The sequence below is a fragment of the Toxotes jaculatrix genome, chromosome 12, assembly GCF_017976425.1.
Source record: "Toxotes jaculatrix isolate fToxJac2 chromosome 12, fToxJac2.pri, whole genome shotgun sequence".
Classification (NCBI taxonomy): domain Eukaryota; kingdom Metazoa; phylum Chordata; class Actinopteri; family Toxotidae; genus Toxotes; species Toxotes jaculatrix.
The window spans coordinates 26,496,777-26,519,510 of record NC_054405.1 but is presented as its reverse complement, the minus strand read 5'-3'; the positions used below and the strand labels follow the sequence as shown (position 1 = coordinate 26,519,510).

Genomic DNA, 22,734 nt, shown 5'->3' with positions numbered 1-22,734 from the left:
GCGTTTAACGACCTCAGTTTATTTACAGAAACACTTTGAACACGATGCAGAAGAAGAAAATACTCCAAAAAACTACAAAAGAAAAAAAGATTAAAAATACACTCTCTCTCGCACACGCACAGTTACACACTGAGCATGCAGCATTAGAGTCCAGTTAATACAGTACAGTACAATATCCATCATAGTAGAAAAAGCTGAGTGGATGTGAAGGAGCTGATCATTGATTATTGAATTTGCAGAGCGTGACCATCGTGAATGGGAAACAGCGAGGACCCAGTCTGTGTGACCTTTGACCGTTTGGTTTTAAAGAAGAAATAACCAGAAATAAAAAGTAATTTAAAACATCCAAAATGAAACATGAATGTTTATTTATTGTTTGATTTCATCGACTGATCATTTCCATGTTATTTCTGGTTCTTGAAGCAAAATCCAAAGTTCAAACGATGAAGGAACCCGGTAAGCGGAGGAGCTTCAGACGCACAGCTGGAACTTAAATACACTCATTCATTATTTTGGGTGTTTAACGTCCTGAAGAGGCGTTTCCATCCTGTGACTCCTCATGTTGAGTTATTTAGGTAAGTTTGATATTTTTAGACTAAATAATTTTTACACAGTAAAATGAACAAGCAGGGGAAGGAGTTCAGAACGAACCTGCTGACAGAGAGGACCAGCTTCAGTCAGGCTGGGATTAAAGTGAACAGTTAAATAAATAAACTGAATTTAAAATGTTGGTGGGATTTTTGAATCACTCAGAAAACGTTTGTCCAAACCGTCTGAACCAGGCGCCATGTGTGCAGTTAGCTCAGCATTAGCAAGATAATCTGTTTCTTTATTCAGTTTTTTCTTCCCAATTTAATTAATCAGCAGGTTTTGTGTCAAAAGAAGCTTCACCTTGACTTTTTTCTCTTTCACTTTAGTCTCAGTCTGTGTTTTTATTTCATGACTGAGCGTTTAAAACTGTGCGCGGAGTAAATCCAGAGTTCCCGACACTATTAAATAAAACAGCGTTTGCTATTAAACAGAAAACTAACAGCATCAGTATCTACTCAACTTTCTAGCTAGCTTGTTAGCATTATTAGCATTCCAAACTGTAGTAACTGTAATGCTAGCCATTAGCTTCTGAAAGCATGTTATCTTATGGCCAGAGGAACAGCTCAGGACTGCTGGCAGTGTTTAGCCTGAACCTCCCTCCTCTTCTTCCCACGGGTGAAATAAAGTGAGTCCTGCTGTTTCCCATCACGTCGGTAAGAAAAGCGTCGCGTGGTGAACGTGCGCTCAGTGCTGCAGGAGAGGCTTCAAAACAGAGACTTCCAACCCGACCTTCACTTTTCTGAGTCTGAACAATCAAAATGAAAACGTTTCATAAAATCTTCTGCCAAAGAATCAGAAACCGAGACCGGGAGACATCTGTAGATCGAACAGCGACAGGAAAACGTCACTGGAGCCTGAATCCACTGTCTCCTCTGGATCACACAGTCAGTCGTTTCACAGGTGAACCGAAGGTTGGAAGTCGCTGCTTTGGATTCATTAAGATGAAGATGGAGCAGCCACGCCCACTGAACATCTGGTAAAAACACTGGAAAAACATCGTAGCATCTGTTCATAGGAATAACATGAAATCTACTTTAAGATAAATTCTTCAGTTTCAAGCAAAACACCAAAATATTTCTAAAAAATGACATCTCAGATAGTTGCAGGGACAGTCTGTGTTCCTCGGTGCTTAAAGATTTCCACCACTAATGAATAATACTTTCAAGTGTCTTAAAAGGTCAAAGTGAAGGTGTGGCTTTAGAAAACACAGACTAGTCTACTGTAGAAAACAGCCATTCACTCTACAGGTGCCATTTGGAGTCCCGACTGGGCTCACATTCTCGTCTGGGGTAGAAGAGGAGACTGAACCAGGCAGATGTTTAGAGAATGATCTCAGGGAAAATTCATTTATGTTTCAATAAAAATAAAATCCATCGTTTCAGCTTGATCATAACGGTTTTTATCCCCAAACAGAACCGGAAAACTAAAGCAAAACTCAATGAGATACTTCATGTTGTGAAACAGAAATGTGCAGTGTTCTGTTCAAAATCAGAGCTGATCTCTGTTCAGCAGGTGAACAGGGGTCGATCTCCAGTTTTACCCGGAAAGTCTTCCCAAAAAAATCCCGCCCGAAGCTCCTGATTTTTCAAATGTGAAAATGTGAAGTGTGAGATATACGAAGCTCTGACTCTGACAGACAGGGCTTTCACACAGCGGCATACAAGTCGCCATTTTCACTGATTTGAATGACAGCAGCAGCAGCAACGTGATTTCTTAATTCTGTGACTTGAAAACAGAAGAAAATGAAACTTTTGGCAGTTTTTTGGTGAAAGTCTCAACCTCCCCAGCTCTTTCTCTTGAATGTTTCTGGAGTCGGGACGCCAAATGGCACCGAGATGTTAAGTCAAATGAAGGAGAGTGGTGAACACATTCAGCAGCTGCTAAGGGAATTCATGTCACACTCTATAATGCATATCATACCAACAAAAATAATAGAGCTAATACTATACAATGTGTTCTCTACAGGGTGTTTCACACAACGCTAGCACTGGAAGTTTGATTCAAACATGAAAAAGCTTTTAAATATACAAACGTGATATATCGAGAATAATAACATCATCATAGTAAGAATCTGATTGTACAAAGTTCTACATTCTCCCGACGGTAAAAAGCTGCTTAAAGCCTCTGAGACAAACACAACAAGTCAAAAGTCGCAGAATATCAAACTCAACGCCGCTGGTGTTTTGTTAGCTCGCGGCTAGCAGACACCATTGCTCCCACTAAAGAATGCTAACAAAGCTAACAAGTCCAAGTCGAGTCACCAGAGAGCAGGAAAGTCACCTGACAGCCGCGAACAGCGAAACACAGCGGAGACTGAAGCCGAAACAGAAAACACAAAGTCAAGTCCGGCATGCAGCAAATCGCTAAATCTGTACAGGAAGTAAACACCATCACTGAAGAGGAAGAAACACAAGCTCTCTGTACAGAACTCCATTCAAAAAATCAAACGTTTTCAGAAAGCTGCTGTTAATGCAAAACCTCATATCTCCTGAAAGAAAATCCACCAACGAAACTGCTGAATACAGCGACTCTAAGCAGGCAGGTTAATATTTCACTTCACAATCTAAGATGCAATTTTAAATCTGAACCTGAAATTTAAAATCAGTTATTATATTGTTAAGGCTCCGAAAAAATGAAACAAACAGAGATATGAGGTTTCACACAGCGACCACACCGCCAACAGACCAACCGGAAACACAAATGTCCTTTGTACGGAGTCCCAGAAGAGACAAAAAACACTAACCGTGCTGACTTAATACATGACTTAAGAAATATTCATGGATTTATTGGCTTTTCATATTTTGAACTGACATTTACTTTTTTTTGGCACGTGTTTAATCCTCCGTTCATCTCACGTTTCACCTTTAACGTTCGACATTTACCATTTTTTTCTGAGAATGACAGAACAACATATCTGCCAGTACAATGAACAGAATCTGATCAATCAATGACTTTAACATTTCAATATTCAGGAAAGCTGAAGATTCAATGTTAGCACTGAAACATTATTTGTTAAATTATTTTTTTTTAGCTCATGGATATTGTTTATAATAGTGTTGTTCAAAATATATTGTTAGTTATTGTTATTTATATTTAAATATGTGAATCTGAAGGACGATCGCAGCAGATTTGTTTTATGCTGCATTTTTTAAACAAAAATTTTTTTCACCTTTTGTCTCTACATCAACATCAGCGTTTGCCTAAAAAGGCATTTAAATGCGTTAAGTCTCATCTTTATGAATTCATTTATTCATCAAGACATTTTACTCCTCTGTTATTTTTGTCACTTCTGGGACTCTGTACTGATCAGTTTATTGTGGTTGATGGACTTTGGTCCCGGCGACAGATTACAGGTGATTGAGTCCGTGACTCTCATTGGCCTTTCGAGCGTTACCTGTTTCACTTTTTCACTTTACACTAACCCTTCAAAAAGTTCTGAAAACAATCAAGAGTCATTTTGTTCCTTCTGTCGCCATTCTGCATCCCCAAACCAGAGAAAAGGTCAGATCCAGCAACTCACTGAAAGGTATGCTGATTCTGTTTTAGTGCCCAATAGCAGGGGTATCGATTACATACATTTATTGTTCATGATCATCATCACATTCAGAAGCTGTTTTACTGTCTTCAGATTTGATTTATTTTGAATTTCGATGATTAAACTAAATTAGGGAGAGTAATTTTTTTCTTCTGATGTTTCCTTCCCTTTGTCCTTAGCTCCTTTTTCCTTGCTTTCCTCAGCAACCTGTTCTATCTTTTCTCTGTCTGTGTTTTGTTGTCCCATCTTTCCTTCTTTCCCTCCCTACTTTCTTCTTCCTCTCACAGGAATCTGGTTGCTTTTCACTCTAAGACATTTTATAAACTCGGCCCGACCGATAAAGTTTCTTCAGCTAACAAAGCCTGAAGAGGAGCAGGCAGCAGACACACAGCTCGCTAAAGTACCTCATTAAGGTCCTCCTCATTAGGACAGAGGGCGGGGGGTCAGGGGTGGAGGTGGGCGGCTGATCTGAGCGGAGGTGTGGCTGTTCATGGAAGATCGCATGTCGGAGAGTGGTGGAAGCTTCTGGAGCTCTCCGAGCCTGATGGAAGCAAAGAGATGAACGTCGAACATCCAAACTCATCGTCGACATGTTCTCAGCGTTTCCTGCTCGTACGATATTAAATGTTCTAGTTGACTGTTGTACCACACAGGTACGGAGGCCAAGAGCTGCTGTGGGTGCTCGTCAGTTTTTAGGCCCAATCATCTCATGATCACAACTTAATTAGCTTCTGTAAAATTCTGATCTGAGCCCTGGATGTGATCATGAGATAAAAGGTCTAAATCCTAATTAATTACCATGGCGACTCCTGGCCTCTGTGTATAATAATATAATTAAATAATTGATTGTTATTCTACGTGGTTCTCTTCACTGTCAGGTGGAAATCTCGTATCTCCCAGAGGAATCTTTAGGAATCAGGGCTCCTCAGAGTTCGTTCAGTGGGTTTTTGGTTTGTTCAGGGATTAAAAATGTTGGTGAACTGAATCAGGTGCTTTCCCTGGCACCAGGTGACAGGGTGATTACAGTGTTTTACTGGGACATTCATCCATTCATCTTCTATACCGCTTAATCCGTGAGGGTCACGGGGAGCTGGAGCCTATCCCAGCAAACTATGGGCGAGAGGTGGGACACAGCCTGGACTGGTCTCCAGTCAATCACAGGGCTGACACACAAAGACACACAACCACACACAACCACACACAACCACACACACACACACACACACACACACACACACACACAGGGATAGTGTAGAGCAGCCAGTTAACCTGATGTGCATGTTTTTGGGACTGTGGGAGGAACCCGGAGAACCCACGCAGGCTCAGGCTCTGACAGGAACCAAAACACAAATGTTTACTAATAATATTCAAATTAAGGAGAACGTCAGGTGGCTTCATTCGTTAATTAAACATCTGGAGATACGAGCTTTCCACACACTATTACAACCTGCGCTGTGCAGCTGATTGGCTAATAACAAAGGGGCGTGGCTGAGCAAAGTCCAAAGGAACTGAAAAGAGGAAGCTGATCGGTTGATTGATTGATTGATTATGCAGTTCACGACTGGACGAGTTGGAGAAAAGCTTTCTGGCTCCGCCCTCGTCTCCTTCGTTTTCTCAAACAAAATCCTGAATGGGTGGTGTCAGACGCCTGGCGTGCTGTCAATCAATCTGTTGTCAAGGCGACGATGGCCCCATCAAAGACCCGGACTCTGGAAGTTAGCTGGGAAAGAAAGCGAAAAAACTTTATTTAAAAACGTTTATTGATTAAACACATCTGCTCACCCACAGACTCACCCAGACTCAGACTCACCCACAGATTCACCCACAGACTCACCCAGACTCAGACTCACCCACAGATTCACCCACAGACTCACCCAGACTCAGACTCACCCACAGATTCACCCACAGACTCACCCAGACTCAGACTCACCCACAGATTCACCCACAGACTCACCCAGACTCAGACTCACCCACAGATTCACCCACAGACTCCTGCTTCCACTTCAAAAAAATAAAAACACTGACTTAATTCCTGAGTCATCATCATCCAGGAAATCTGACCCATCTGTCCAGCTGTTGACAGACAGACAAACAGATGAGACAAAGAGATGAGACAGGCAGACAGGTGAGACAGACAGGTGAGACAGACAGACAGACTGGTGAGACAGACAGACAGACAGGTGTTTTCCTGGATAAAACAAAAACCTCTGACCTCCTCAGTCTTTTCATCCATGTAGGTATGATGCTGTACTCGAGTTTAACACACTGTTAAACTCGACCTTTGACCTTGTTCTTACTTGCTGAGTGTGGAGGCGGAGCCTGAGCGGTGGAAGTGGACAATCTGCCACTTCCCGTCACGGCGGTGCCACACCCTGGTCTCCTCTGATTGGGCGGTACGAGGCGTCCCATTGGCGTCGATGTACTGCGTAACTCTGATGTAGGCGATGCAGGCAGCCTCGTCCCCGACCAGGTGGATGTGAGGGTTCAGGATGGTGGTGTGGACCGGTTTACTGTTCTTGGACCACACTGAGGATGCAGACAGAGAGACAATTACCTGGACAGGTGAGGTGACAGGAGCTTGTGAACAGGGCATGACTGGGAACAGATTTTCAATGAGGCATCAGTTCAAACAGCAACAAGACAGTGAAGGTGGGTTCAGCTCACAGTTTTCAAAATAAAAGCGGTGGAAGTCCAGGCCTTCGACGAGATTCCCCAACGCCTCGGGCTCAAACGCCGTCACAGCCGGGTCACACATTTTACTGAGGGGATACAAAAGATTTACTCACAGGACAGAAGGGTTTACCAAGGCTTACGACTGAGAACTCCACGTCAGAATGGCTGAACCGTGGTGTTCCCCAAGGTTCAATCTTAGGTCCTACGCTTTTTAATCTTTACATGCTGCCATAGGAAATATCATCAGGAGACACAGCATCAGCTTCCACAGCTACACTGACGACACTCAGCTTTACACTGACCCAGGACCAGTCCATGTCTTTTTAGCTGTAGTGTAGAAATGAAGTTACAGATGGCAGAGAATTTTCTGCAGCTCAGTCAGGACAGAAATCTCAGTCATTGGTGATGAAGCTGTGAAACTTGAAGCGCTGACACTGAACCTGTAAACAGGTGCAAACCCTCAGAGTCTCAGCTTCATGTTAGGGACAGGAAGCTCAGTGTTGCACAAATAAAGTCTGACTGACTGAAGTCTAACTGTGGGAAGACTTTCACAATAAGAGTCTTTTTAAGAGGTGTGTGTGTGAGTGTGACGTACGTGTAGCTCTCAAAGTCTCCGTTGCTGATCGCCTCAATAAGCTGCTCAGTGACTTTAATGATGTCCTGTTTCCTCACTGAGAGACAGAGAGACAGACAGAGAGACAGACAGGCTAGCATCATTGTTGTATGTCAGCTGTAATTTAGCACCTCAGCTGAAGCTTCTTTGTGTCTTAAACATGTCTATCAGTCATTGATGAATAATAGAGTGTGTGTGCGTGTGTGTGTGAGTGTATGTGTGTGTGCGTGTGCGTGTTCACCTCGGGTATCTTCATCCTCGATGGTGGTGTTTGTGCTCTCAGAAGATTCCTACAACACAATGAGTTGGACTCGATGAGATTCGAGTGATCTGGGCCCACTCAGATCATGTGACTCAGATCATGTGACTCTGAGCTCGGTCTGCAGCTCGTATCACAGACTGAGGTCAGCGCGTGGCTCCGTGTTTTGTCTGTTTCTACGCAGACGATGTGACAATTGTGAGTTGAACCTTTAAAGACTGAAACAGCTGAAGGTGTGTGTCCCTGTGCTCGTCTTACTGACTGGACTGTCAGATTATTAGGTCTGCCAGGCCGCTCTCACGTCTTTACTGTGGTACAGAAGTAAAATCCAAATAATATATTTCTCTAACTTTGATGCTGAGTGAAACGCCAACGCGATTCATTCAGCCTGTTTCTCCATAAAAATATAATAACACACACATACAGAGTCTAATGGAGCTGACCTCACAGACGGAAAAATCTAAAAGATAAAAGCCGTTACCTTGACTCCGTCGGCCTTCTTGTTGCTGCCGCTCTTTCCTCCTGAACGAGGGATGAGAACAAAGAGAGAGAGAAGCAGCAGAGTCAGAAAGAAAGGAACAAAGGCAGAGAAGAGGAGTGACGGCATCGTACCGACAACCAGTTCACTGCTCAGAGGGTCAAGAACCAGAGAGAGGAAACAGAGGAGCAATCTGACGGGAAATACTTCAAAATAAAACAAAGGAAAAGCCCTCTCTGTCTGTCTGCCTGTCTCTCCCTGTCTCACTTCCTCCCTTCCTCTTGCTGCCTGTCCATCTGTGTCTCTGTCTCCCAGCAGCTGAGCAGTGTCGTGATGCGGGGTCTCTCTGAGAGCTGAGGCCAAATTTAGGATCAGGTTGATCTGGTTGCAGAGTCTGAGCTCAGAGTCTGGACTGTTCACACTGAGCAGATGCATCTGAAGCGTCTCTGTCCACCGTCAGTCAGCTGGAGACAGAGAGAAGACCGCGTCTTCTTCGTACAGGATTCACTGCGTCACTTTTAAAAGATGAATGAATGAATGAACTTATTCACAACTTCATACACAACTTCAAAAGTCACTCAGATTCAAATTTCAAACTGTGTGGACGCTGCTCAGAATCTGGATCAGTGACACACACCCACCAAAACACACACAGCACCATGAACACTGAGGTCACAGGTCAGGAGGACCCCCCCCCCCCCCCCCCCCCGACTGAAAGAGACACAAACTGCCCCCAAAGGACAGCATCTTCTAACTGAACCCCCTGGTTTAACACCTCAGTGTGGACACAGGCTCCCGGTGGTTTCCCTCCTATCTATAGATCTGTGGTATCCTGAACAGCTGCAGCACACACACAGACACACACAGACACACAGACACACACACGCACACACACACACACACACACAGTGTTAATCTGCTAATTGTCAGTAAGCTAGCAGCTGATTGGTGGATCCTCTGTCTTTAACCCTGAGCCACTGTAACTCAAACCTGCAGGTCAAAGGTCAAAACCCAAAAATCCACAACAGGTCATGTGACTGTCTGTCAGCCAATGGGAAGAGTAACACTAACCCAGTAGGAGAAGTGCAAATCTGACATAACTCATGACATCTGACCCCAGAGAGGACACAAAGAAGAGCCACTGGTCTTACCTGAGAAATTTCTGGTGGCCAACATGGTGGTCAGAATGGCCCCCTGAAGGAAGGAGGGAAGGAAGGAAGGAAAGGGAGAAAGGAAGAGAGGCGGGAATGAAGGAAAACGAACAAGAAATCTGAGATTTAAACCAAAACTTTTATATAATAGACTAATTTTCCTTTGAAAGGCAACTGAAACAGCAATAATGATGTGTGTGTGTTTTATCCTGTATCTGTGTCCATCCAGTCAATCTGTCCCTTTAACAGCAGCTGAATCAGCTGTTATCAGCTGCTGTCTGCAGTGAATCATGGATGAACAGACACGTCTCACTGGATCACTGTGACACTGAGGGAAACTTGAAAACAGCAAGATTCTGAATGAAGTTCTGCAGCCTCTTTTACTCTGGAGGTTTATTCTGGATGGACATCAGAGACAATGATGTCCTCAGAACAAAGAGTCACACTGAATCATGACAATGTGTGTTTCAGGTCTGAGTCTAGGTCTGAGTCCGGGTCTGAGTCCAGGTCTGAGTCCTCTGACGAGGTTTGATTCACCGTGATCCAGTTTTAGGTGTTTCAGTGCAGCACCACTCACTGCTGCCTGTAAAACGAATCACTGTGAAGGCACAGTGATGATGAACGTACCCCCCAGAGGAAATCAGTCCTCTGCAGACAACAACTACAGCTAAGCTGAGTACGTCTTCAAAACAGACGCTGCCATCAAACCAGAGGACAGAGACTCCGAGTCCTGCTAAAGACGTCAGGATTCCTCAGACCTGAACTCCCTGCCTGAAGGTCTGAGATGTGTAGAATCACTGACGTCTTTAAAAAGGCCTCTCTTTAGTTGGTAACAGTTATTATTATTATTATTATTATTATTATTATTATTATTGTTATTGTTGTTCTTGTTATTATTTTATTATTGCTGCTGTTGTTTGTATCTTGTCTAATTTTACTGCTTTAATTCTGGATCTTAATGTTAAATCCTGTTTTAACCATGAAAAGCACTTTGTAAGGTTGTTTTGAAGAGTGCTGTATAAACAACAACAACAACAACAATAAAATAATAACCTCTGTTTGACCTCTGACCTACCTTGAGTTTCCTCCTGGCGTTAAACTTCTTCAGACACTCGACTGTTTCCTGTCTGTGCATGCAGGACGCCACTGTGGAGCGATGCTGAGAGGAAGAGTACACATCATCATCATCATCATCATCATCATCAGGATGAAGATGAGTTACTGTGATCATATAAACTGGGTCAAACGTGTCTCACAGAGATCCAGGGGTGCTTTAGCGCCTCAGCAGCTGTGATCCGTTTGGCCGGATTAATGGTCAACATCTTATTAATGAGATCCTTGGCTTCAGGAGTCACTGTGTCCCACTCTGGAGATGGGAACTAGGAGACAAGGAGAGGAAGCAAGAAGGGGACAAGACAAAGAGACAAGGAGAGGAATTGTGAATATACTCAAGATGCTAACATATAATTCTCTGACTGTATAGGGGAAAGAGACAAGGAAAAGTAGCAAGGCAAAAAAACAAGAGGACAACTGGAGGGGACAAGACAAGAGAGACGATAAAGCAAAGAGGAGACAAAGAGAAGATAGAAGGAGACAAGCAGGCAAAGAAAGGATGCAAGAAAGATGCGAGGACACAAGAAAAGGAAGCAAGAGAAGATGTGGGTGGTGAGGCAGGAGAGGAGGAGAGATGGAAAGAACAGGTAAACTGTCACCTGACAGAGGTGAGGAGTCACAAGGCAGAGATGAAGTGAAGTGACAGAGATGAGTAGTCATGTGACAGAGGTCAGGAGTCATGTGACCTACATCATAAGCTCCAGCTTTGATCTGCTGGTAGAGACGATGCTGATCTTCATCCCAGAATGGAGGATAACCGACCAATAAGATGTAGAGAATCACACCTGAGAGAGAGGGACAACAAGGACACAAGGAGACAAGGAAAGAATGAGAGTGAAGGACACAATGAAAGAAGGCGATAAGGACAGCAGTAGACAACAGAGCAGAGTTGAGTCTGACCACAAGCCCAGAGGTCGACTGCTTTTCCGTACGGATCCTTCCTTAAAACCTCTGGAGACAGATAACCTGGGGTCCCCGCAAAGCCTGTAAACACACACACACACACACACACACACACACACACACGCACACACACACACACAAACTCTTTAAACCACAAACAAACTAATAAATGAAACGATGAACTGAGATTTTAGAATTATAAGGAACATGGAGCAACCTGTGGTTGCTGGAGTGATTGAGTGATTGAGAGACTAGTTGCTAAGCCTTTACTGGGTGGTTGCTATTTGTATGTTGCTGTGATGTGTTGATGCATTGGATGTGAAATAATAGAAAAATTATGATACTAGCAAAACACAAAATAAAAAATTACAGGTAAGAAAATGAGAAAGAGAAAAATCAGATAAAACAATAAAATAAAATAAGAATGAGAAATAAGAATAAAAATGAAACCAAATAGCCTGGTGAATAAAAAATAAAATTAAGCAAAGCAGGTCTTACCAAACCAGGCCTGCTGGTCTCCTTCCACCTCTATGGCGAGGCCGAAGTCGGCCAGTTTCACTGCTGCTCCTTTTGACTTAGAGGCCAGCAGCAGGTTCTCTGGCTGGAGAGACAAAGGACATTCTAACTCTGCCCACTGGTTTACATGAGAGATGCTAACAATGCTAACAGGACCTACTTTAACACTTTAACAACGGAACTACGAACCAATGGGCTCAGCAGAGGGAGTCGTACTTAGAGACGGACTAACACACTGCTGGTTTGGGACCAAACATGAAGGATTTGCTGACAATAAAAAAGATACAACACTAAGCTGATGAATTAAACAACAGCATTCAAACCTCACCTTCAGGTCTCGGTGGACCACGCCCATCTGGTGACAGTGTAGAACCGCCTCCAAAATCTGCTGGATACAGTGGCTGTTCAAAGAGAGAGGTCAGAGGTCATGTGTGGACCTCAGATCAGTCAGTGTCACATGTATGAAGATGAAGTGCTAAGCAGCGGGTTGGAGACAAGGAGCCAGGATTTACTGCTCAAAACAGAAAACTGTGAAAGGATCAGTCGAATGTGACGAAAAACTGAAGAAGAAAAACAGTTTTAGCCTCTGCACTGCTCACACAGCCCAGAAATAAGAACACTGAAGACAAACAGATGGATGAATACATGGATGAATACATGAATGAATAGATGGATGAATAGATGGATGTGAGTCCTACCTGGCGTCAGCTTCACTGTAATATTCTCTGGCTACAATATCTTCAAATAACTCTCCACCTGTTACCCTGAGAGGAGACCAATCATGATAAACAAATCATTATCGGGTCTAAAGTAACGTAGCAACATAGCATAATATCATCACACAATAAGGAGCAGTGCAACAACACAACACATCGTGGAACAGAACATAAACTCTGGTACAACAAAGTGTGACAGTAATAAAATAACACAACAAATCACATGTAACACAATGTAGTGTGTAACAACATTATGTCGTAACAAAGCACAGTGTAATATAACATGATACATCATAACGCATTGTAAGAGAAAACATAACGAAACTGGAAAATGACACAGCACAATGTAATATAACACAATATTATTCTGCATAAAAGAATATAACACATAAAACACAACACAATGTAATGTAACACAATGCCACAAAACGAGATGTACCATAAAACAACATAACACAGTGTGTAACGTAACAACTGTACAACATGACGTGACAAACCATAACAACGTAGTGTAATCAAATGTAAAGCAACGCAAAACCTGTGACATTTCGTGACATCACATGGCTTAGGTGATGTCACCGAACAGAACTGAGTCGGACTCACAGGTCAAAGATGAGGTAATGATGTGCCTCCTCTGAGATGCTGTCATGTAGCCGAACTGAAAGAAAGAAGGAAAACTTTATTGAACAGGCATGTGACAGGACTGCTGACGAGCTGGTTAGCTAGCAAGAGACAACCTGGAAAGATGTTAGGAGCAAGGCTAGCAGTGTCCCGCTGCCTGCAGTCTCTGTGGTGAGCCAACATGGCTGACGCAGGCGGCTTCTTCCTGTGTCTACTGAGGGTCAGAGATGAGCATTTGAAATGCTTCATGTAAAAAACCAGGCTTCACAGCTGTCTTTGATATATGCTACGACCCACAGAGTTAGAACAGACACAGTGAAACAGCAGCTGAAATGAACCAGAAATGTCCAAATAAAGTGGTGAAGCAGGAGAATTTTATGATGCAGTAACAACTACTTGACTGAAGGTGTCTGTTTCTGCTCTGTACATATTGTATAATAGGACATATAACTGCTGCCCACACATACACACACGCGCACACACACACACCCTTATATCTTTATGAGGACAGTTGTTGACATAATGCAGTCCCTAACCCTAACCAAAATCCAATTCTAATTTGAAACATAAAACCAAGTCTTTTTAAGGTGTGTCAGAAAGTGAGGACGGGGAAAAATGTCCTCACTTTCCCAAAATGTCCTCACTTCAATGGTTTAACCAGTCCTCACACTGTACCTATACAAGTACACACACACACACACAAATCAAATCCCACTGCTGTGTGTAGGAGTGTTTCGAGAGAAAAAGAGAAAAACCTGATTATTTCCTTCTGAGTGCTTTCACACAGGTATGTGTGTGTGTGTGTGTGTGTGTGTAGGAGGAGAGAGGGTTTTGTTGCCTTCACCTAAGGACTCTGTTGCCTAGCAACACACACACACACACAGTTATGTAACAGTCCTCAGTATCTGTAGAGCATCGCCTGCCTACACAGTGCTCTGATTGGATGCTTGGTTCAGCCACAGTGTGCTGATTGGCCGCCTGGCTCCATGTGAGGTCATATTTGAACACCTGACTGAGCCTGGTCCAGTTTCCTGCTGAATCTGATCAAGTTTCCAGTTTGAAGGTTTTAGAGACAAAACCAGTTTAATGTGACATGACAGAAAAGTAAAAGCCTTCCTGCAGAACTGGGATGGGCTTTTATTGTGAATGAACCACAGGAAGTGTCCACTGTTGGTCGGGCAGTATATATGTCTAAGCTCAGAGCTGAACTGCAGCTGATCAAATCGGTGATTATCAGTGAGGACTCGACGTCCACGTGCTCAGTGTCGTATCATTGGCTGTTCATAGCCTTCATGTTGCTACGTAGCCAGCTGGCTGCTGAGTTAGCCGTTAGCTCTGCAGATCCTGTAGTTTACCAGCTTCTCCAGTGAGCAGTCACTACGTCACTAAGCTGCTAGCATCACTGTCTGTGGCATGTTTGATCAGCTAGGTCCACGCCGTCACCTGCTGCTCATGGGACACGTCTGATCCGTTGTTGAACTCCACAGATTTAGTTTCGTAGTTGTTTTGAGAGACGGATAAGCAGTACCAGAAGTAAAAACAGCAGCAATGTAAATACTTTCAGTAGTATCAGCAGTAAAATGTACAGCGATGCTAGTAATAGCAGCCTATTAGAATTAGCAGTAGTATTAGTAATAGTATTAGTATTAGTTGCAGCAGTAGCAGTTTACGTGTCCTGAGCGTCACAGGTGAAGTGAACGAACGCAGGACGCAGTGTTTGTACTTTAGCTTCAGTTAGAGGCTGTGGACAGTACGATCCCCACAGATCAGAGATCAGCGTGGGGGAGGGGAATCTGACTCCTGTCGTCTCCATGGTGATAACATCCCCTCATCAATTACTCATTACACTCTGGTTACCATTAGTAACACCCATTTCATCATCTTCATCATCATTAGTAGTAGAAGGAGCAGCGGTGTGAGTAGTCGTAGTAGTAATAGTAGTTGTAAGAGTAGAAGGAGCAGTTTAGTATGAGTGAGTGTTGTACTGACACAACACAGTAACAGTACGAGACATGACAGTATGAAGAGAGTAGTTTCAGCCTCAGTAGTATTAGTACGCTGTTTTCGAAGTAGCAGAAGTAGCAGCATTAATAAAAGGACAATTAGTAGAAGTACAGGTTGTAGTAACCTTAGTAGTAACAGTACGAGTAGAACTGGCAGCAGTACTAGTAATAATACACGTAGTGTTACTCACCGATGTTGGGGTGTTTCAGTAAACGACAGATTCGAGCTTCACGGTCCAACTTCTGATGATCTGACAACACACAAACAGGGACTGATTATTGATCAGAGGTATTGATTATTGATCAGGTGACACAGACAGGTTGGAGTGTCAGTGTCTGTCCTCACTGACAGGTGGTTCAGTCTGAAATCGACCAATGCCGGTCAGTGATCACAGACGTTCCGTACGAACCCAGTAACCTGTCGGCTCCTGTCGTCCCTGAGCTTCCAGATCTGCCGAACACAAAGCTGAACCCTGACGCTTCAGGGGTCGGCAGGTACAGAAACCTGGTGGGACACAGTTCGATCTTCACACATTTGTCTGTGAAATCCTCATTAATTCAGTCCAGTTTTATTTTGACAGCTCCGTCCTCCTTCCTTTACTGAGTCAGGCTCCATTTCTCTAAGTTACTGTTTACTTTGATCTGGGGTCAGACTCTGGGTCTCTGTAAAGAAGTGTCAGACCATTCTGATTGTGGAAGGAGCTGTAGAAATAACACTGAACTGAACTGAATGAAGCCCTGAGCGCTGCCTGTCAGGCTACACACAGCCTGTCCTCCCTGATCAGTGAAGGCTGCTGGAGCAGCTGCAGGAACATCTGTGGGCTTTGGGACCGTGTGTTTACATGTTGACCGAACCATCCGAGCTGTGTGACATTCATCAGGCTGAAACACGCGGAGTGTGACCAGCTCGTCCAGGTCTGAGCTGAAGCCTGACAGAGCCCAGCTTCAGGGTCTCATCTGGAGGCCGGCTCCGTTTAACCTCACGGTTCATCTCCAGCGGAGCTGCGGTGACTGATCCCAGACCAGCCATCGCTCCGTTTCAGCTGAATGAACAGAAGAGACGGAGCGAGGTGCCGAGAGTCCGGCAGCCAACAGAGAATCTGCTGAGGACGGTTTCCAGCCGAGCGGCAGCTCTGAAGCTCAGAACAATGGCTGAGAACAGAAACTCCGTCAGACACATGAGACAGCTCAGCATCAGAGGAGAGATCAGAGCGCTCGAATGTCGGGAATCAGCCGCTGAAAGCAGAGAGTCAGAGACGAATCAAAGAGCTGCAGCAGAGATTCCTGCTTCTGTTCCTGAGACAGTCAACAAGCGTCCACACAGACGGAGGCTCAGACAAACAGCGTGAGGATCAAACTGTGAGTCACAGTCTCCACGCCAACAACAGCTGGAAGCCGCACTTCAGATCCTCCATGACTCATTTCACTGGTGGGAGAGGTCAGGGGTCGTCCTCAGCCGTTTACCTGTCTGTGTCTTCATGCTGTCCTTAGCTGAGATGTTTTAGGCATGTGAGCCCCAGCTCTGCCTCTGGTGGTCTAACTTCTCACCTGACTGCAGTGACGTACAGGTGAACTCCAGGACACCGTGACATCACGACAACACAATCACAATAATGTTTCTTGCTGTGGTAGTAACGATGAGTGCGGCCTGCAGGGGGCGCTGACAGGGTGACGTGAGCAGCACAGACTGAATCAGAAAGTCAAATCTGGGTTGGGGCGTCTTCAGGTACAGACGCTGATCAAAGCACAGGAAGCGTCGTCCAACCTCGACCACACTCACAAACTCAAACATCAGCAGAGCTGCAGGCCGCGGCCCGCAGGAAGTGATGTCAGGAGATGATGAGTTGTGTAATCTGTGGCTTGTTAGAGCTGAAAATCTGGAGGAGGCGATTTGGCATCTGAGCACTGACTTTATGAGGGTGTGAAGGAGTTTACATCTCAAAGTCCTGCTTTCTCCTGGTGATCATCCCATCTGCTGACATACAACAGTTATGGTTAGTTCCTGGTGGAGGGGCGCGGCGCGGGTTAGTGCGGGTCGTTAAAGGACACGTGACCGTGGAGCCGAACTTCAAACTGATGTTTGAATCACGATAACATAACTTTATTTATAACCGAAATCAGACGGAGAACAGCAGAGAAAAGCTTTCGCAGTCTCTTTAACGTCAGTGGAACAGAAAAGGTTCAAACAGTCCGAGCAGAGTTTTACCAGCGTGAGCTGCTCACCACGAGTCTGGCTGATTATCACCCAAAGTATGTGACCACGTTACTGTGTAATGACTATGAATTTAGATTTTTCTGTTCAAGGTTTTTTTTTAACGGCCAAAATGTGAAGTTAGAGGACGACGGTTAAAAAGCTGCTGTACAAAAGAACGAGACGGAGACGGAGGAAGATTCACTGGTCATGTCAGAGACGTCACCCTGCAGCTTGGGTTGGACATTTCCTGACATCTGATCCACAAAATGTCTCTCAGCATCTGACTCACATATTCAGATAAGATAAACCTTTAATAGTCCCACAATGGGGAAATGACACACTTCATATGTTTTTCAAAACCAAACATGTGACATCATCACACTGATGATGGAAACTTCTCTGCTGTTTGTGGAAAGAACCAAAAAATTATTATTATAAATTATTATTATTATATCATCTGTTTCTGATGTAACAGTGTTGATAAGCTGTTAGTTTGCTGCAGTGATGTTACAGTCACTGCAGAATCAAACTGAACTGAATGAGATGAGCACACACACACACACACACTTCTTTATCAACTTTGCAGGGTGTTGCTAAGCAACCGAAGGAAATCTCAAAACCAGAATAGTGATCTAGAAAAAAAATCCACAGAAATGGAGAAAGATGCACAGCTTCAGTATTTCTGTCAGTTTTAACTCGGTGTGTGCGTGTGTGTGTGCGCGCGCGCGCCCAGTTGCGCAGGTACAGGTGTGTAACCTGAGCCTAATTAAAGTTTACATTAAGGTAAAATGGAAGAAAAACATGAAAAGTTAAAATTGAAAACAAAAAGTTTGAATTGAAACTTTCAGCCATTAAACAATCGTCAGCTGCGTCACGGAGCGGCACGTGATTATTAATGTGATCAATCCGATCAATAATGAACTGCTGTGTTTGGGTGTCACCTGTCATGTTACCTGACAGGTGTATTTCGTGTTCCTACACTGTTAAAGACACAGTTACAAACAGCTACATCACACCTGTCCCCACCTGTCCATCACCAGTTTAAGACCGTGGTGGTCTCAGGTTGGCGCAGACGTTAGCGGAGCCTCACTCCACAGGAGCAGGTGAGGTTTGACCCCGGTTCCTTCAGGTGCTACATCTAGAACGTTCTCCACGTGTTTCTGTTTGACCTGACTGATGTGCTCAGTGCGCCTGCAGTCCTCCTTCAGGTCCTCACCTCTGGCTGACAGTTTCTTGGTGTTGATGATTTTGGCGGCGTACTCCTGACCCGACAGCACCTTCACACAGCGCCGCACCACTGAAAACGCTCCCCTGGAAACAAACAGGTGGAACCAGTTTGACCAAGTTTGTTGAAAATACGACCAGTACTACAGTATTAATACTGCTGTTACTGCTAATCCAGCTGGAGATGGTGCTGATGCTGCTACTTTTTACTACTGCACATTTTACTAACACTGCGATGGCTGCTGTTCCTACAGATACAGCTGAGGCTGTAATGAAAGTCCAGGTGCATTATGGGACATGTAGGACTCAGTGAGATCAGGAGATCTCCACCTCTGCTACTCAGATTTGGACCGTTCCTATTTTAATCTGTGTCTCTCACAGTCAATGCACTGATCCATAATAATATTGATGAGATGAAATAATAATGTCTCCTGACTCCTTTTCCATCCCTGGAACTGTGACTGCAGAGTTTCTACAGAAACCTCTCTGTGTCTGTTTCTTATGAAAGCTGCATTCTGCCACCCACCATCACATTATGTAAGAGACCTGGCATTATGTGTGTGTGTGTGTGTGTGTGTGTGTGTGTGTGTGTGTGTGTGTGTGTGTGTGTGTGTGGCAGTGAGTGGGATGGGGTCAAAAAGGTGTTACACTCATCTATCTATCTATCTATCTATCTATCTATCTATCTATCTATCTATCTATCTATATCATTATTGATCAGAGAATGATCTGCAGCTAAAATGATAGCATACATGACCTATGTGAATGATAATGAAATATTTATTCTCAGTCTTGTTACTAATTATTAATTATTGTGTAAAAATCTAACGACCTAATTTATTATCTAACTTTTTTTTGCAAAATAAACTTTAACAAATTAAATGTAAAAATGTAAAATACAGAAACAAAGATTATAAAAACTATTTCATAAAACACATTTTATTTCAGGGAATAAAAAAAACTAAAAAGGAATAAAAATAATATTAAATTATAAATGTAATTTAGTGCCACTACTATTGACAATAAAAATAAATAATGATAAATAATAAAAAATATTGTGGTAATAATAAAATTGCTGATAGTATGTTATCAGTATAATAAAATTATGACAAATAAAACAGAATGGTGATAATGATAAAATTAAATAAAAATTAAATAATAATAAAAAAGTAAAAATATAAATAAGAATATGAATAACAAAACAAAGTATTACTAATAATAATCATGATAAATAAATAAATACAAGTTTAAACCTTTATAAAAAATAAAATGATAAATAAAGAGCGCAGATAAAAAATATACAATAAAAATTGTAGAAAATGTAAAAACATGAAAAACATTTTGTTGAATTTGAATTTGACAGAAAGTGAATGAAATTGTAAAAGTTACAGAGCTGCACGATGAAGATGACGAAGATGATGGTGATACTCACTTGCCCAGCTCCTCGTACAGCTGATACTCTTCGGTGAAACGAGTGCAGATGACCGTTGCCATGGTGACCCAGCGGGGCGAGGGTCAGGGGGCTCCCTGTCCGTCTTCCTCTGAGGATGATGGTGGTGGTGATGAAGGCCAAGAGTTAGACCTGTATGTCTGTCTGTCTGAGTGTGGAGGACAGAAGACAGAAGGAGGAGAAGAAGAAAGATGGAGAGAGAGTTTTGGTTGTGGACAGAGGAAGAGGAGGAAGAGGGAGATGGAGGGATGATGGAGAGAGAAGTGAGGAGAGCAGCGTCTCTCGGTCCTGATCTGAGAGAGACTGAGTGACGCTTTCAGACGCTCAACCTGCCCGCCCACTCCCCCCCCGTCAGCCAATCACAGGCCAGGCCAAGACACACACACACACACACACACACACACACACACACACACACACACACACACACACACACACGGTCGTCATGGTAACTGCATCCTCTCTGTCTGTGCTGGAAAGTAAGACTGAAATCACGGCCAGCTCAGAGAGTATTCAGAGACAAAAACTGCAGTACTGCTGCTCATTCCAGTACTAACACCGCACATCCTGCTAATAATACTACAAATATAACTGCTGCTAACGCTGCTAACTGATCGTGCTAATGCTGCTAACTGATTGTGCTAACGCTGCTCCCGGAGGGTGAGCTGTCAGAGGAGGACTGATGTGGATCCTGTCCTGGTCCTGGTTCAGTGGACCAGCTGTTGACTCTCGAGGGGTCGTGGCAGTTTGTCCAACCAGTCTACATGTGTAGATCTGAACAAGGTTTGGGATCGTGTCCCTGGGACTATCTTGTTGGGGACAGAGTGGGACTCGTTCCCAGGAGTCCTTCAGGTCTCAGTCTGTTTTCTGGGCCCCTGAAGGTCGGGGGTCCAGCAGGTGATCCAGTCCTGGTCCTGTTCACATCGGACGGATCGGACTCAGACGGGTGATGAGAAGCAGACCAGTGTTTGTCAGAAATATTTTCTGTTGTTAGAAACATTTGATTGATTCATTGATTGACAGCAGCTAGTTTGATAACTGATCAGTCATGAAGTGATCGAAACATTGATTGATGATCTTGTCTCATTTCAGACATTTGAAGACGTCAGTTTGGACTCTGGGAAACTCTGATGGACATTTTTCATTGTCCTCTGACAGGTTAGAGTCCAGGTGATCGATCGGCTCATTGACTGATGCAGCTCTCGTTCTGTTGTTTCTTCCTCCTTCCGTCTCTGTGACCTGAGGCCGGAGGGACGACCTCTCTCCGCCTCTTTCTTTTCTTTCTTTCTATTTTTAGGTTGGTTTGTCTCCGAGGGGACGAATTTCTGTCTTTCTGTCACTCATCTTTTCTGCTTGGTTTCCTCTTTTTGAGGCTCTTCCTCCTCCTCCTCCTCCCTGGAGAGAGGAGGAGGAGTGAGGCCGATCTGATTGGTCAGCAGAGTTCAGACCATCCAACGCTCCTGTAGGCTGTTAGCGCCTCCTACAGGCTGCGGAGTTCGATACAGACACGGTGTGAACCAGCATCCTGGACGTTTCAGTCACGTCACATGATCTTCATCAGCTGCTGGACTTTGACGCTCTTCAGATTTCCGTTGTCTTCGGAGCAGTTCCAGCTCCTTCGTGCAGTAACGGTTCCGTGGTTGACGTTCAGGCCACACGTGTGTTAGTGTTTAATGTGTGGAAGCTGCTTCCTGTTGCACCCGACTGAAGCCAGTCCAGACTGGGAGCACTGGGCTGTGGTGGCCTCTGATTGGTTAGCTCTGAAGGACAGAGGTCCTCAGGTAGAAGACGTTTTACAGACAGATTTCGTGACATTGCTCGGTACTGATGACACGTCATTGCTGTAAGCACGCAGCCTGTTCTTCGTCCAGCTGTGCACCTGACACAGACATCTGTGTCCCACCTGTGGTCAACAACCTGATGTCAGCCCCCCCCAACACACACACACACACACAAAGTTCAACTCAATCGAACTGTGTGGAAAGAGAAGGATCAGTGTCTCTGTCCGAGTCTCTGGACGTCAGACGGAGGTGACGTCACCGTTCATCAGTCACCAAACATGATCTGCACCAAGTGTCCAGAGACACCGAGGACATCTTCACCCGTATGAGCTGATGGAACCGGGCTTTTCTCAGCGAGGCTGTGATGAGTCATGGCGCCGCAGCGTGTGCAGGCGTGTCTACGGTTAAAACCGCATCAGGTCATGAGGTCAACAGATGGAAGAGATGAGGACGGAAACACACACACACACTCTCTCTGGTATCAGTGTGAGGTGTCTCCTGTCCTCTGCTGCCTCCTGCTGGTCACATCTCCACACTGCAGGAACCTGCTCAGAGAGAGGAGGGTACACACACACACACACACACACAGCAGGTAACCTGATGTGCATGTTTTGGGGATTGTGGGAGGAAGCTGGAGAACCCGGAGAACCCACACAGGCTCAGGTAGAACATGCAGGTCGAGTCACACGTTCACACCTGAAACATCTAAACTGAGAGGAGAGAAAGAATCAGGATAAACTTCAGCTGCACAGGAACAGATTCTGTGCAGAACAGAGCAGAACATCTATCACCTGAAAGTCAGCGACACAGAAACATAAACTAACTGGTCAAAGCTTCGATGTCCACGTGTTATGAAAGTGGACTGGGGGTTTGCAGGCTGGGATCAGGTCTCTCTGGGTCCCTGATGACACCT

The 22,734-nt window shown here is 44.3% G+C and overlaps 1 protein-coding gene across 1 annotated transcript; it reads right to left on the bottom strand.

Moving 5' to 3' along the window:
• On the bottom strand, nucleotides 1-20,381 carry camk2a (calcium/calmodulin-dependent protein kinase II alpha). Its single transcript, XM_041052040.1, is given in 19 exon segments — nucleotides 1-5,832; nucleotides 5,834-5,846; nucleotides 6,413-6,652; nucleotides 6,791-6,885; nucleotides 7,395-7,470; nucleotides 7,654-7,702; nucleotides 8,153-8,193; nucleotides 9,301-9,343; nucleotides 10,376-10,459; nucleotides 10,557-10,679; nucleotides 11,104-11,198; nucleotides 11,314-11,397; nucleotides 11,815-11,917; nucleotides 12,161-12,233; nucleotides 12,531-12,596; nucleotides 13,152-13,206; nucleotides 15,364-15,423; nucleotides 18,583-18,677; nucleotides 20,023-20,381. Coding segments are annotated over 19 exon segments (1,500 nt in total). The 5' UTR covers nucleotides 20,085-20,381; the 3' UTR covers nucleotides 1-5,789.
• Nucleotides 20,382-22,734: the final 2,353 nt, after the last annotated feature.